At 38.7% G+C, this 16,448-nt stretch overlaps 1 protein-coding gene across 1 annotated transcript; it reads right to left on the bottom strand.

Annotated features, from left to right (window-relative positions):
- Nucleotides 1-2,632: 2,632 nt before the first annotated feature.
- On the bottom strand, nt 2,633-3,610 carry LOC115980960. The gene is made up of 2 exons (XM_031103156.1): nt 3,233-3,610; nt 2,633-3,097 (listed from the first exon to the last, which is right to left on the bottom strand). The coding sequence occupies exons 1-2, from the start codon at nt 3,608-3,610 to the stop codon at nt 2,633-2,635; spliced, it is 843 nt and encodes a 280-aa protein (XP_030959016.1).
- Nucleotides 3,611-16,448: the final 12,838 nt, after the last annotated feature.

The raw sequence follows: 16,448 nt of genomic DNA, 5'->3' as shown, positions 1-16,448 counted from the left end.
ACAATGTCACTCCCTTTCCTCTTAAGGATCCTTGCCCCTTATTTAATTGGGCTTTGGTTTATTTACAATAAAGCTCTCATCTTACTCTCATGGGATTTCATTAGAATGTACTTAGGAATTTTTCAACCCTTTGTCTCAAACTTGGGCTCTCAATGTATTCATCACTTTTGGGCTTCTCAATCTTTATTCATTATTTCGTCATTTTTTTTCTTGAAAGAGCCCTCTAGCTAGAATACATTGCAGCCTTCCTCTCAAAGCCTATGAAATTCTCATCATTTTGGGCCTAGGCATGCAACAAAGAGACCCAAGATTAGGGAGTTTCATTTTTGGCTTTGAAGGATGTTGGATGCTAAGTCTATAGTGTATTTGTTATCTTAGGCATTCAAAAGGGTTTTTCCCACTTGGGCCTACAATAGCAATTAAGCTATGGTCTTATGAACCTTTCAAGTTAAGATATGCATTTGGATTTAGGGACAAGTCTCTTATATGTGAGAACTTTTTTTCTTTTATCCCACAACATCGTAGAGTATACCATAACTTTAGGGCCATCCCTTCCATTTTTATACCTTTTATTCGTCCTTTAGAATTAGGTAAACACATGGTATATGATTGAACAAACAAGAGATATGTAAAGGATATCCTTGATGATAGGGTCTAGGATCTCTCTAGTGTGGGTAGGCTCCCTAAGGCTAAAGGGATAGATAAGTAGGTCACTCACAACTGGGTGGGCTATGATTCCAATCGAGGACCTAAGTGGACCCCATAGTGAATTGGTAGAAAACCTTTAATGTACTCAAAGCTCATTATAGGTGATGGCACTGATTGTGAGTTGGTAGGATGAACTTCAAAAAACTTGGGCCCAAATGGAGCCTTCCATCTTCCCATTCATAACTAACCAAGGTCAAGGGGAAAAAGAAAATGTGAATTGTGTGCAAACGAGTATTGAAATGATTTTTATTAAGGTTAAGAAACAAGATACATAGGAATCAAACTCATAATCCCTAGCGGAGTCACCATTGTGGACACAATGGGGGAGTCACCACCTAGTTTTTGCAATGGTCTAGGAACCATATATATAGTGTCCTTTTCAAGAAAGGACCATTCATCTTACTACCAGAGTATGGGCTCGGAGTTTAGGTACGCTCTCGGGAAGGTGTTAGGCACCCAAGATCGCCCAACCTTAAGGTTGGTCTCCCTTCATTGTGCCTTATACCTTAACCCTATTAAAAACTAGCTCAACACTTATGTCCTAGACTCACACACACACTAACATGCATCTAGCATAAAACATGGTATCTTTAACCCTAAACAAACATACTAATCTATCCACAAAGCGAAAAGAGAGCCAAACACACATAAGAAAACCCTAGCATTCATCTAATCATGGCATCAAAGCATTTAACAAATTAGAAAACCTAATCATACATCTAAGTATGTTTCATCATATCATCAAAATAAAATCAAAACACAAATGCATGGACATTTCTAATGTATGACTTACATTTTACTTACCTTGTAGCAACATAGCACCTATTGCATCAATGCATGGACATGTGAATGAATGGAATTCAAAACTAAGACGAACCCTAATCTAAACATGTGATAGCAAACAAGCATGTGAAAGAAGTAAACAAGAACTTATAGAGCCTAAAACATGTGAAAAAGAGGCTAAACATAACAAACATGTGGAAGCAGAAATAAAACAAATAAACATAAATTAAGGTTTCTGGGCAACGGCATCATGCACGCTAGAACAGGCCTACGTGCGCAGGCAAGATTATGTGTACGCAAGTCCTTGCCTAGAAAACCTAAAAATGCAGAAACAGAGCATAAGCAAGAAAAACCTAATTCTAACAACCTAGCATGCTCTGAACATAAACAGAACTATATGATACCCTAGGCAAACATGCTTAAACATAAACCAAACCAAAAACAAGATTAAAACAAGAAAAGAAAGACACAAAAAAAAAAAAAAAACTAGAAAAAATAACTTAAAGCAAAAAGCTCCTAGGCTTGATTTTTAACCGTTCCCCTCAATTAAATCTATTCACAAACCAATAAGAAAGTGATTAACAATGTTAAACTAAAAGGATTGGGGCTAGAAAAGGTCCCAGTCAAATAAAACTAACTTGAGGGTGTTTTGTGAAAAACTCCCTTTTGATTCACTATTTTCTAGTGAATCTTAGGTTTTTCCCATGGGATTTCTATGTCTTTTGAAAATGTACCATGTAAAGGTTTTTATAATTGAAAAATTAGGGTTTGGAATGGCTCCCAAACTATGTGGAATTCATTCTAAATCTCAGTCATTATTGTAGAAAACTTGCATTTCTTATGCTTCTGAAGCCCTAGCTACATACGCAAGAATGTGCCTGCATGCGCATGCTTTGGCCCGCATACGCAGATCGCGACCCACGTATGACCTGCGTACACAAGCTGAAGGCCACTTTGGTTATTTTATTTTAATATATATATTTATATATATATATTTACTTATTTAAAAGGTTATATTTTTCATTTTAACACTCCTTAAGTCAATTTGATATCTGATTAGGCCCTAAACTGGCTTGGGCCTCAGAGTTCAAGCATCATTAGGGAATGGGGGTCGAGTCATAATGGGTACAAAATGCGGTATCTACAACAAGGGTCCATTAGCATGGGCTCTAAGCAAGCCTTCATGCATCTCTTTCATCAAATGGTTAGCCTCCGGGGCACCTATGCATCGAAGCAAAGTTGTGTCGAGGTTCCTTTTGTATAGGATTTCCCCACTCAAGAAGAATTGGCACGCCATGCACCTAATAAACTTCATTTCACTGTCTGTGGCTCCAGATGGGTATTCTCTATTCTTGATATAAGCCTTGGTATCATGGTACCATGGCTTTCCATCGACTTTAGCTCTGATATTCATACATTCTTCGATATTCATGTAGTAGGCCAGCACGCCGCAAACCTTTATGCGCAATTGTCGCATATTATCTCCTTCAGCCAACTTAACCATGCTAGCCAGGGTTGCTAAAGCATCCGCGAACTGGTTGTGTGCTCGGGGCAAATAAGCAAAGGTAATGTTCTGGAACTTTAGGTTTAAATGGCTGAGACATTTCTGATACAGAATCAACTTAGTGTCTCAAGCTTGCCACTTTCCCTCTATTTTGGAGATGATCAACAAGGAATCTCCAATGACGCTTAGATCGTTCACGCCAAACTCTAAAGCAAATTGCAGGCCCACTATACACACCTCGTACTCTGTGACGTTATTGGTGCAATCGAAATTTAGCTTGACTGAAACAGGGATTTGTTGGCCCTTTGGGGATAATAAAACTGCTCCTACTCCATTTCCAATGCTATTGGCAACTTCATCGAAGTAAAGTTTCCAACGCCATGGTTCTACATTGCTTGGTTCTAGCTCTTTTGCCAAAACATCCTCATCTAGAAAGAGGGATTCTAAAAATTCTAGATCATTCAATGGCTGGTCTGCTAGGTAATCAGCTATGGCCTGGCCCTTGATGGCCTTTCTCATCATAAATGCGATATCAAATTTAGATAGCAACATCTGGCAACAGGAGATCTTCCCTGTGAAGGCAAGCTTCTCAAAGATGTACTTGATAGGATCCATGTGAGAAATCAACCCCGTGGTGAAGTAGAACATGTACAATCACAACTTGCGCGAGGTCCATGCTAAGGTGCAACACGTCCTCTCAATGGCGATATAGTTGATCTCACAAATGGTGAACTTCTTACTCAGGTAGTAAACCGCCTTCTCTTTTTGATTGGATTCATTTAACTGGCCTAACATGCAACCTATAAATGCCTCTTGCACCGCTAGATAAAGAATCAATGGATGTCCCGGCGTCGGAGGAACCAGAATAGGAGGGTTCAATAAATATTGCTAAATCTTGTTAAAGGCTGCTTGACATTCATCTATCCATTCTATCTTCGTATCCTTCTTCAAGAGCTTGAACAAGGGATCACACGTGGCAATTAACTGCACTATGAAGTGGGCTATGTAATTGATCCTTCATAAGAATCTTCGAACTTGTTTCTCGGTTTTCGGTGCAGGCATGTCCCTGATGGCCTGGACTTTTACTGGGTCCACTTCAATTCCTCTCTAGCTGACTATGAAGCCAAGCAATTTCCCTGAACTGGCTTCGAAGACGCACTTGTTAGTATTAAGCCTCATCCTATACTTGACAAGGCACGTGAATAGCTTTCTCAAATCTATCAAATGATCTCTAAGAGTGCGTAACTTGGTGATTATATCGTCCACATAGACTTCGATCTCCATGTGCATTATATCATGGAACAGGGTTACCATGGCACGCTAGTAGGTCACCCCAGCATTCTTCAAGCCAAATGGCATGACATCGTAGACATAAGTTCCCCAATGAGTGATGAACACTATTTTGGCTTTGTCTTCTTCAATCATCTTGATCTGATTATAACCCGAGAACCCATCCATAAAGGAGAAGAACATGTTAGTCGTGGTGTTATCAATCAGGGTATTGATATGTGGCAGGGCAAAATTATCCTTCGGGCTGGTCTGATTCAAATCTCTATAATCGACCCACATGCGTACACTCCCATCTTTCTTTGGCACGAGAACAATGTTGGCAACCCAATCATAGTAGGCTATGGCAGTAAGAAAACCGGCTTTCAACTGCATTTCCACTTCTTCTTTGATTTTCAAGATAATCTCTGACTTCATCCTTCGAAGGACTTGCTGCACTAGGGGCATTCAGATTTAACTGGAATCCTATGGACAATGATCTCTTTATCCATTCTTGGCATATCTTAATAAGACCAAGCAAAGATTTCCTTGAATTCCTTCAGCAAAGCTATGAGCTTGTCTTTCATGTCTTTAGGAAAGTTTACCCCAACCTTGACAGGTTTTTCTGTCTCGCCTTCGTCGGCTAAGTTTATCACCTCTGTCTCTTCTATATTAAGCTTGGACCATTCGTCCTCTCTATTCAGAGCTTTTAGGATGTCTTGAGGTAAATTCGGGACCCCTTCCATTCCTTCAACATCATGATCCAACTCTATTTTCTCATTCACATCATCTACATCCTTGTTATGGCAAAGGGACAATGTACCCATTTGGGAATCAGAACAGATCCTATAGAGCAAAACATATACAAAGAAATATAAGATAATTTGCACACACATATTCATAGGAAAGCAAATAAAGAGAGATGCAAGAATTTCCTGAATAATATGCTGAATATTTCATTAATGGATTATGGGTAGGGGGAAAACAAAGTTTATGCCTGATAATGATAAAAGGGAAATGCCTTTTTTTTCTTCTAGGAAAACAAACTAGGGAAATGAACAGGGAATACAAATAAAGCAGGAAATAACATAAGCATGCAAAACAAACTAGATAGGCTATTCTAACCCTCTCGAGTGGTCGAGAGGCCCAATCACTCGATGATGGAATACTCCTTACTCAGTCGATGCAACCACAAAGCAAGGCTTGATGGTCCAAAGGCCTGATGTCTCACTTGGCATCCCTGGTCGAATGGTAGAAGTCAGATTATCTTTGGGAGATATGATAGCGTTCACGGAGAACTCTTCGGGACAGAGCCAAATAATGCAAGCCAGATCAGGCTCTTCATCTTCCAATTCCTTGAAAGGTTATGGCATAATAACCTCGGCTGGATCCAGAAAAATGGTTCTAATATAGGGAATAGACATCCTTGAAGTGTCGCACATCCTCTTCTTGCCTCTAGAAGCTTGAAAGAGTTCTTCATGAGTGAGTTCGTACCCCAAGCCAAGCCTTCCTTTGTTATCTGAGAGTTTAATGAGAGCAGGGCTCCCATATCCTATGGCTCCAAGGTCTTAGCCTAATTTGTAGCCAAACTTAAGCGTTTCCTTCATGGCCATTGGAATTGCTGCGGGCTAGTTGGACTCATGCTCAAAGGCATCGTGAATCGTAGAAACTAGCTCGAAGCTATGGAAAGACGCTTTAGGGAAGGCGTTAGCATCGATGTAAGGAATAGATGTCTCTTGGAAGATAGTCATGGGCTCTTCAGCAATAATGGTAATCAATTGATTTTTGGAGATGAACTTAAGTCTCCAATGAAGGCAGACGCAATTGCACCTGCCGTATGCAACCAAGGCCTCCTTAAAAGCATGTTGTATGGAGAGTCAACCTTAATCACTTGGACATTGACCATGAGGGATCTTGAACCGATCTCAATCATTAGCTCGATTTCGCCTTGCATTTCTCGATGCATGCCATCAAAGGCTCTAACGATCATAGTGCTAAGCTTAATAATAGACATATCCACCTTCAGGTGCTCAAAAGTGACCATCGGGCAAACATTTAGGATTGATCCATTGTCGATTAGCACCCTTGTGACAATCATGTCTTCACACTTGACTACAATATGTATAGCCAAGGTATGATCTCTACCTTCTAGACACAACTCATCGTCAGAAAAAGAGACTTAGTTGGTGGTCAACACAAACGATACCATACCTTCGAAGGAGGAGTCTGTAATACCTATAGGAACATGCATCTCCTTCAACACCTTTAATAGAGCTTCACGATGGACCTCAGAAGATAGCAACAGGGCTAAATTAGAAATCTGAGTTAGAGATTGTTCAATTATTGAATGACACTATAATTGGCCTTTCGGATGGTTTCTAAGAATTCCTCGGCTTCTTCAATGGTGACTCTATTCCTGACTAGCTCGGTTGTGTTCTTGCCATTCTCTTTCCTTAGTTTTTCTAGTTCCTCAAGAGTATAGTATCAACCACTTCTAGTGAGTCTAGCTAGGCTTGAAGAGATATTAGAGCAAAACTCTTCATTTCCAGTTCAGGTGGAAATAAAAGTCACATCGTACTTCCATGGGTCATGATGGCTATCTTGGTAAAGGAAGGGCTTCTGCATGAGAATGACCACAGCTTCTTGAGTTTGTAAATTTGGCACCAGGGAGAACATCTTCGAACCGATGATGACTAGGCTGGACAATAGGCGCTCTTGCAAGTATTCATCCCAATCTTTCTTTGATCCTATTGACATAGCATTGTGGCTAGTCCCTGCTTGAGTACTCGGGGGGCATAGGCTGGCTGCCATGCAATCGCTTCTTCGCATGGATTCTCTTTCGATCTAGATGATAACATGGTTGGCTAGACTCTAAACTTATGCTCGGAGCTCTCTACAATTGAATAGGGCATGTCAGTCCCCATTATCATAAAGTGCAGACTCCCTAGTCAAAACCTGGAGTTGCTATGTTCTCAAGAACAATGTGACTTTCTTGAGATAAGGCTCGTAGCATGGCTTTCCAAGGGAATGAAGGGGATGAGAAGTTAGGGATCCTTTCCTACACTACAAAGATAGCATTCACGTTCCCTTCTTAATGAGGAGGCGAGGGGTTAGTAATGACATTTGGCTTGGCTACATTGTCAAACTATATTAACTTGTTGTCAATGAGATCCTTGATTCGATGTCTCAAATTTGTACATTCTTCTAAGGTATGTCCCTCGACTCCAAAATGGTGTTCATATTTCTTGGATGGATCAAAATTGGGCAAAAGAGAACTGTCTCTAGGCCTCGTGAATATTGGAGTCACTAGCTTCTTCTCCAATAGATAAGCATAAAGCTCTGCCATGGGCATGGGTAACGGAGTGAATTTCTGTGGTTCCCCCTTGGGATATCGAGGTGGATCGGGTCTTCCACTTTGATTAAATGCTCGGTAAGGTGCCTGGGCTAGTTGAACCTATTGTTGATAAGGCCAGGCATTTAGGGTTGTATAAGCAGAAGTAACACCCTTGGGCCCTTCAGGCGCTTTGTCAATCACATGAACATAGGCTTCCTTCCCTTTACGTCTGGTTGGCTTTTTCACCTGCTGTTCTATCATAGAATTCAAAGCCTTAGGATCGACTATTTTCTTGCTCCTAATACCCTCATCAATACGCTCCCCAATAGGAATCAAGCTTGCGAAGTGAGTGACTTGGGCATTGATCATCTTCTTATAGTAAGGAGGCTTGAGGTTATCAATGAACCATTTGATCATTTCATCTTCCATCATGGGAGGAAGCACTTGGGCAGCTAGCTCATGCCACCTTTGGGCATAATCACGGAAAGATTCCCTACTCTTCTTTTTTGTCCTCTGAAGAACTATGCAATCGGGAGCTATCTCAGTATTGAACCGATAATACTCCAAGAATGCATTGGCCATCTCTTTCCAGCTGGAGGTCTTTTCTAATCTCACATACCAGGTGGTTGCAAGGCCAGACAAGCTATCGGGGAAAATCTAGCAGAGCAATAGGTGATTGTCTCCATAAGGTGCCATCTTCCTACAGAACATGCGCAAATGGCCGCAAGGATCTCCAGTGCCATCATACTTGACAAACTCGAGTGCCTTGAACTTGGGAGGCATAATGACCTGAGGGAAATTGGTCAGAATGTCTAGATCAACACTTCCTCGATCGACGAAGCCCTTTAGAATACAGATTTTCTCAATCAGGGTCTCCACTTGACCTTTGACTTGACTGTAACCAGACTCTGAGGTCTTATCCTTAGGAGGATCCATTTCTTGGTTATTCCCTCATGGGATGAATGGCGGTGTGGTTTGGTCCTGATTCAGCTTCGATAGTGGCAGGTTCTCGTTTTCAAAATGGGGTGTATAGCCCTTTGGAGTGGGACCAGATGATTCTCTGTTCCCTCCTACAACCAGCTATTGCATCATGTGCATCATTTCTTCCATCTACTCCTTCAAGAGAGCAATCAAATAAGTGTTTTCGTCAATAGGGGAAGGACCACTAGTAGATGTCTATTTAGCACAAGACCTAGTGATGATAGGATCATGGTGTGATGGTAACTTGGACCGTTTCTTTTGAGTAATCTTTTCTCCTTAGGATCCTGGAAGGGAAAAGAATATGATGGGAGAGAAATGGGGTACATTTGAAAATTTGATAGTGTGGAAACACAAAACAAACCTGAAGTTAATTTAGGTTCTTACTTATTTAAAATGCTCCTATCATTTTCAAAATATTGGCTTGGACCTTTGATTAGGTATTTATATTGATGAATTTCTATAGCGATGCAGAACTAATGTAAAAGCTTGGCAAGTAACTGGAACTTTCATATCATGCTTGAAATTGTGAGATGGACCCTTCTCTTTTGTTTACATGGAAAAGTAATACTTTTACAAAGTTTTGACTTTTTACAATGCCCCAAGATCATGGGCTATAGACAATGGCTCCAATATTGGGCCTTTTACAATAAATGGAAATTCAAATTTACAATGAAAAAGCTTCATTCTTGATAGCTTGCTTTCTCGGGGAAGATCTCGAACTCTGGGCAATGCCCTCCTTGGCGCGGAGTTCTAGCTACTTGCTTTAAATTTTATCTATACACATTTACATGACATGGCCATTAGTGTATGCATGCATGCCCTTTAGGGTCGGAAACCCTTAGGGATTGAGTATGATCTAATGTGTGAGCAACAGGGTTGTTTTTACTAAGGGTTAATCACAGATGCTGTGCAAATAGGATAGATAGAACCTGGAGTAGAGCATGACTCTTTGATGCAAGAAAAAAGGGCAAACCTGTAAATAGAAACTGGACACTTTCCCCTTTACTCATTTTTAAAACAATCCTATGAAGGATATCCTACCCTATGCTAGGATGTTCACTCAAATTTGGCTCTTCCTAGTCCTCACAGGTTTGTCATAATCTAGGCCAACTGTAAGAGACACGGCTTAATTGGTAAGTTGGTCCGATTCTTAGGGGGGACCTCGATCATCTAATCCTTCTTCATAGAAGTTGTGGGATAGAGCAGATCAAGGGGGCCTTTTCAGCATAATCTTGTCTACCCATAGACACAGGAAAAGCCTACAATTCGGCATCCAGTAACTATCTAAGGAATATGCATCCACCATTAGCCTTCAACATTGAGTCCGGGTTCGACTCAATATAAAGGGTGATTTCATGCATTTTGAAATGAAAGGGGAAAGACCTTCCAAGCATAACAAATATAAACACAGATAAAGGTGTAGCAGAAATTAAATCTTACTACCCTAGGTTCTCACATGTGAAGAAAAGCTGTAAAGCATGCTTTAGGAAAGTGGTAAAGCTTCACACATATGAAAATACCTTAAAGTTGGTTTTTGGAAAACCATTTTGAAAATTATTTTTGGAAAATATTTTACTAGAATATAGTAAAAGCAATTTTCAGAAAGGAAAGCCCCAGAGACTAATGCCAATTTCAATGTTTTTTAAAGCCAATGTTCAAAGCTCTGGATCTAATCAAGAGCTCTAAAGGCTAAACTCTTTAAGAATCCCCAGTGGAGTCGCCAGTCTGTCAATGCCTTGCAATTGCTCGACCACCCATCACGACAATGCTCGATGCGCCTGTGCATACGTGCTATGGAGATGATGTGTCATACCTCGGGTGTGTGACTGGAATATGAGTCGATTTTAAGGAAATTACCAAGGGTAAGTGAAGTCAACACCAATCATTGGGTTTTTTCTAAGGTGTGATTAGTCACCTGACTTTATTTGATCTTATTACCGATCTTGGGTTAAGAAAAAGGTCGTTTTTCCTAATCTAATGTGGATGGATAAAAAATTTTGATTCTTGAGTTTAGAAGTCTAGTTACAAGTGGGGAAGGTGTTAGGCACCCCACAACGCGTGTTCATAAACTGTCCTTTATTTTGGTAAAATCATAATTTAAGGATACTGGTAGTTGAAAACAAGCTATTGGCGTTAACTTTTGGGGCTTTAAATGTGCTGCTTTGAGGTTTGGTTTAGGAATGGGTGTGGTCCCGATCAATGCTTTCCAAGTAATTTTTAAGTCGTTGCAAAATTTCCACAATGAAAATCCAGCAGCATTTCGCCTTATTTTTGTGGCAAAAATCTAGCAGTGATTTGTCTTAGATGCGTCATAGCACGCCAAATGCTATTCTCACCAAGCTTTCGACGTGAGAGTGCAGCAATGGGGATGCCTCATTTTCACGGCAAAAATCTGGCAGAGTTTCGCGTTTGGTGCGCTATGGCACACTGGCAGGGTTTCACGTTTATGTATACAGCGCATATCAATATGCTCGCACCGTGACGAGCCGAAGCTCTCCAAAATGTTAAACATGTTGATACATGTTGCATACATAGGGAAACCAATGTCACTTAGTGACATGGATTAGGACAATCACACCGCGATGATTGTGCACACAATATAGCATGAATATGCACTTATGGCAATTTCCTTGAGCGCCTACCCATACTACAAGGTTAAGAGCTCTCATAACTAGAGAGGGTCATTCACGTAGCCATTAGAGTCCATCATAAAAAGTGCACAATCACCCACACACACACAGGCGGATATATATATATATATATATATATATATACATACATACATCATGCACAATGCTATCACACGGAACGAGAAAGTAAACCAGACATTACCAACATTCCAAGGGTATGGCCCAGCAAGGTACAGAAAATGTAAAACAAACATTGTCATACCCAAGGAACGCGACCCAAGCAAGGAGCAGGAAAAGTAAAGGGGGTACATGGATGGGGACCCTAATACATGTCCTAGAGAAGAGGCTTAGAGAGAGGGAAAGAGAAAACTGCTCTGGAAGGCTGGGCCCCCTAATCTACTGAACATTGCCCTTTGTGGGCTTGCATCCTCTTGCTTGCATCCTTGCCCTTTTTGCTCGCACCTAGGAGGTCTCGTCCTTGCTCCAAGCGTCCTCACTCCATGCGTGTACATGCAAAGACAAAAGAAACAAGCGAGCAAACAAGCAAAGAAACAAATGGAAGGAAAAGCATGCTAAAGACAAGCTAGGAAAAGATGCCAAACGGGGGCAAACAAACATGTGAAGCACACGAAGAAGCAAAGAAACATGTTATCAAACAAAAGGGATGTCCTAGTAGGACAAATGTAGGTTTGGATCTACTGTCAATGGCTCCATTGGATTGGAGTATGGACGACACATAGACTTATGCATGAACATGTAGGCAAGCGTGCTAAGATGCAAAGGAACAAAGAAAGCCAAATGGGTGGCACAAAGCAAGCAAGGCAAGCATATCAACATTGCACGGAGTGGAGAAAGGTGTAAATCAAGCACACCAACACCATGGAGGTGTATCTCATAAGTGGTTACAACGAAACAAACCCTAGGAGGGACGGATGTAACCACACAAGCACAAACCCATGGAGGGCACAAAGCATGACAAAGCCTAGATCTAGAGAGGCTAACACAGAGATAAATTATAGAAGCAAGCATGCAAACATAGACACACAAAAGAAATGATCCAACCCTTTAATATAAGCCTAGGTGTGTGGATGTAGGCCTAGACCATAAGATCTAGATCTACACCCCACCAGAAGGGCCAAAAAGCAAGAAAGAGAGATATCAAGGGACAAAAAGGGCTAAAATAGCACATGGCATAGCAACCAACATAGATCTAAGCACACAAGCATGGCATGGAGCACATAAACACATAGATCTAAGCATAGGGACATAGAGCTAAGGACTAACATGTAGATCTAAGCCAAAACATGGCAAAGAACACATAAGCATGTAGATCTAAGCAAAAACATGGCAAGGAGCCTAAAATCATGTGGATCTAAGCACAAACATTAAATTTAGACATATCCTAGACCAAGAAGGCTAGGCCAACAACATCAAAGCAATAAATCATGGCATAAGCAAGGAAACATGTTATAAAAAACACAATTCGAATAAAGTAGGCAGGGGGCAAAGACCAAAGAAAGAGAAAAGGAATTTAGAATCACCTAATGACATGCAAGGAAGCAAAAACATGCTAGAAAAAGCAATAAAAACATTTTATTAAGCAAGAGAAAGCTAGGAAAAGCAATAAAGAGAACAGGGTGTGGATTGTAGCAAGCTACATCCACACTCTTAAACCTCAAATCCAAGGTTTGGTAATAGTTTTTGTTTTCTGTTTTCAAAAAACTTATTTTTAGGAAAAAAAAAAAAACAATTTTCTTGTATTTTTGAAATCAAAACATGTTTGGTCAGTTGAAATTTAAAAGAAAGTTTTTTAAGAAAAAAATAGAAAATACTAAAATATGTTGTTGTTAGGATTTGAACTATAATGCTAACTCATTAAATGAGACAGATTCATTAAGTTAAATGCATATTTTTATTGACTTTTTATAGTTAGAAACTGAAAACAACATTTTGCATGTTATCAGTTTCCTTCACAAATTGAGTTTTAAAAACAGTTTTTGTTTTCTATCCATTTTGGGTTGCCAAATAAGTTTTTTAATCTCAAAAATAAAAAATCATTTTTGGGAACAGAAAATAAGAAAAAAAAAAAACAATTACCAAACATACACTAAGGTGTTTGAAGGCATTTTGATGTGAGAGAGAGAGAGAGAGAGAGAGAGAGAGAGAGAGAGAGAGAGAGAGAATTTGCCTAAAACTGCCTAGAAATTTTTTTATTTGGTTGCAAAATGGGGGGTCTAGGGGCATTTATAGTGAAAAAATGACCCTTTAGCTACCCGCGCACCTTGTAGGGCCGCTAGCCACCTTATTGGTGTCAGCAATTCTGACCTTTTTCCAGTTTAATTTTGAATGCATATTTGAAGGCCTTTCCGTACTTGAATTGAGCTAATCTTGGTGTCCCTAGAAATATCTAGATGTCTAGTTTTTAGAACACTAGATAAATTGAAAATCCAACGGTCAGATCAAAAGTTATGGCCTCGAGAAGTGTACTGATGCACTTTTTACGATTTTCAAGATATCTCAATCGTTTTAACTCTGATTTCGACCCATGAATAGTCATTGAAAAGGAAATTTGATAATATTCGCAATGGCGCTAGTCCCAACTTGTTCTGATGGTTGGATCAAAATTAGGTTTTTTGGTGCCCTTTAGAGTTAACCTTGGGTTAAACTTGGTCAAAATTGACGAAAATCACCGAGTTGCTCGGGTTTGATGTAGAAACATGAAAAATGTTGTTTTGAGATAATTTTTACCTGCTTTGACTTTTGGTTAACCTAGGGTTGACCAGGGGCATTTTGGTCAACTTGACCGGAAATGGCACTTCGAATGCTCCAATGCTCGAAAGGGTTGCACCACGTCAATCTAGATGTTTTTGCAGCCCCATGGAGAAAATATAATATTTTTGGAATTTTCGAAGTCTGGCATGCAAATCAAGGGCGGACAAAATACGGTGTCTACAAGGAGGAATCCATTAATTTGGAGGATCCCATTTATCAAGACTTGCAAAGCAATTAGCATTAGTGTTTGTGTCATCGTTTAGATTGTGTTTTATTATTATTATTATTATTATTATTATTATTATTATTATTATTATTATTATTATTATTATTTTTGTTTTGTTTTCTAACCCCTTTTGCAAAGTTTTTTTGTTCATTTATGTTCATCTCTTCAAAGTACTTTCTGTAATCTCTACTCTTTATTGTTTTTCTTTGTTAACATTGAGGACAATGTAAGTTTTAGGCTGGGGGAGGAACTTGAGATGATTTGCATTTGGTTTTATTTTATGTTAATTTTTTTTTGGTGTTATTTTTAGTGATTTGTTTTTTGTTTTTAATCCAATTTTCAAAAAAAAAAAAAATTGTTGCTTTAGCAAGAGTTTTAAGTCGAAGTTCTTTATACTACTTCTATTTAAATAATTCCACTATTTTTCCTACTCAACTATTATGCACATGCAATTTAGCCACCTGATCATATTTCTTGGTTGAGAGATAGAGATGACTTTGAAAATATTTCGAAAATAAAGTGTAGAGACTTTAAAAGGGAGTTATTGAGCCATTCATTTTGTTTAGAGGGTTATTTTCTTTTGATCTGATTTTTCATTTGGAAGCGCATAACTTTGTTGTTGCTTAGTCTCATTATTCTTTGATTTGGTCGAATGCTAAGAATTCATCAATTTTATGCCACACTTGAATATGTTAAAGTCATGGATTTTGAAGAACTGTCCCAATCCTTAAGAGATGACTTTAGTCCATCTTTGTTTATTTTGAGCCTTTGTTATTTTCTTTCTTGATACATTACTGCTAGTCACCCATTTGAGCCTATTATTTTAGCCATTCTTTCTCAAACCCTTTCCTAAAGTGTTCCTAGAATGAATGCAATCAAATTGTTTTATTGCGGTAAATTTGTGGTGAAATAGTTGGAAGAAAAGGAGGACTCACTAAAAAAAAGAGAGTCATAAACAGAAAAAGAAAAATGTTGAAAAAAAAAAAGGAATGTGAAAGAGGAAGAAATAGAGAATGAATTTGTTGATGAAATTTTGAAGAAAAAAGAAAGAAAGTGAAAGTGCATTATTCAAGAAACTTAAGAGGATAAATCAATTGTCATATACTCAAAAGAAGTTATCTCTCTAATTATTCTTGGGAACACTTTTTATTTTTACCTATACCCTTCGTTCTAAATTCCTCCTCTTTACCCTACATTACATCCCAATGAAAGTCCTATTTGATCTTAAGGAAGGTATGGTTTGGATCTTGACATAACTAATCAATGTGTGTAGTGTAATATTCTTAGTGTTTGGCATCCTTTCATGAGACTATAAATGTCCTTTATTTTGCTTCACCATTCTTCATCTTATTTATATGTGAGATATTAGTCTTTGTTCTACATTACTCTACTCACATATGTTTAAGAGTGTTACACCTTTTTCGGAGTGATTTTATTTGTTAAGTGTTAACCACTGTGAGTTTTGAGTTGAAGCATAACTTTGGATAGAAATTCAAGACATGTTTTATCTTAAGACTAAGGTTGTGTTTGTGTTGGCTAAACTATTCACACATTGAGTATAGATGGCATGTGGAATATCTTTGGTGGTTGTTAGTGTTTTGACCTTTGATTAACTATTTCTACTAAAGTAATAATTTTTTGTTATTTTGTGTCTTTGTCTTAAGTTGCTTAAATTGTTAGGGACTAGCAATAAGTTGGTTGGGGAGTGTGATAATAGCTTAATTTTGCATATTTATATTATTATTAGAAAGCATTATCATAATTATTTTAAGTTAATCCATGCATTTTATAGTTGGTTTTGGAATAATTCTGAATAATCAATTTTGTGCTTCATTGAATTTTAATGCGTGAATTTGTCTTTTGTAGGATAATAAAATTAAATAAGTGGATTTATACAAAGAAGAAAGCTAATAATGGACTTTACTTTTACAAGAAGGCCAACCCAATTAAATTCAAGTCCAATTGGAGCAAGGAATCAAAGAAAATTTGCACCAAATCCAAGTCCAATTCGGATTAGGATTCTAGTCTGCGCACCAGTTAGTATTTGGAGCATAGCTTTTGGCTCAGACGTCCAATCGAGATGATTCAAGTTGGGTTGGAAAAATAACTTAAGGGGATACAACTTTTTAGTTTACAAAAAGTCCAAATTATGAATTTAAATGGGCCAAAAACGTCTGTTAAGTGAAGCCTAAAAACTGAGATTTTCTCCAAACGGAAATTTAACTTGTAATAGGATTCCTTGAT

This window comes from Quercus lobata, chromosome 3 (genome assembly GCF_001633185.2).
Source record: "Quercus lobata isolate SW786 chromosome 3, ValleyOak3.0 Primary Assembly, whole genome shotgun sequence".
Lineage (NCBI taxonomy): Eukaryota > Viridiplantae > Streptophyta > Magnoliopsida > Fagales > Fagaceae > Quercus > Quercus lobata.
Note: the sequence above shows the minus strand (reverse complement) of the source record. Positions and strands in the feature narration are given on the sequence as shown.

Excerpts from the sequence above, each read along its gene's own strand:
- LOC115980960 (XM_031103156.1), bottom strand. The coding sequence starts at position 3,610 with ATGGATCCTATCAAGTACATCTTTGAGAAGCTTGCCTTCACAGGGAAG. Across the intron at positions 3,098-3,232 it reads ATAACGTCACAGAGTACGAG|AAATGTCTCAGCCATTTAAA; the intron begins GTGTGTATAGTG and ends ATTCTGTATCAG.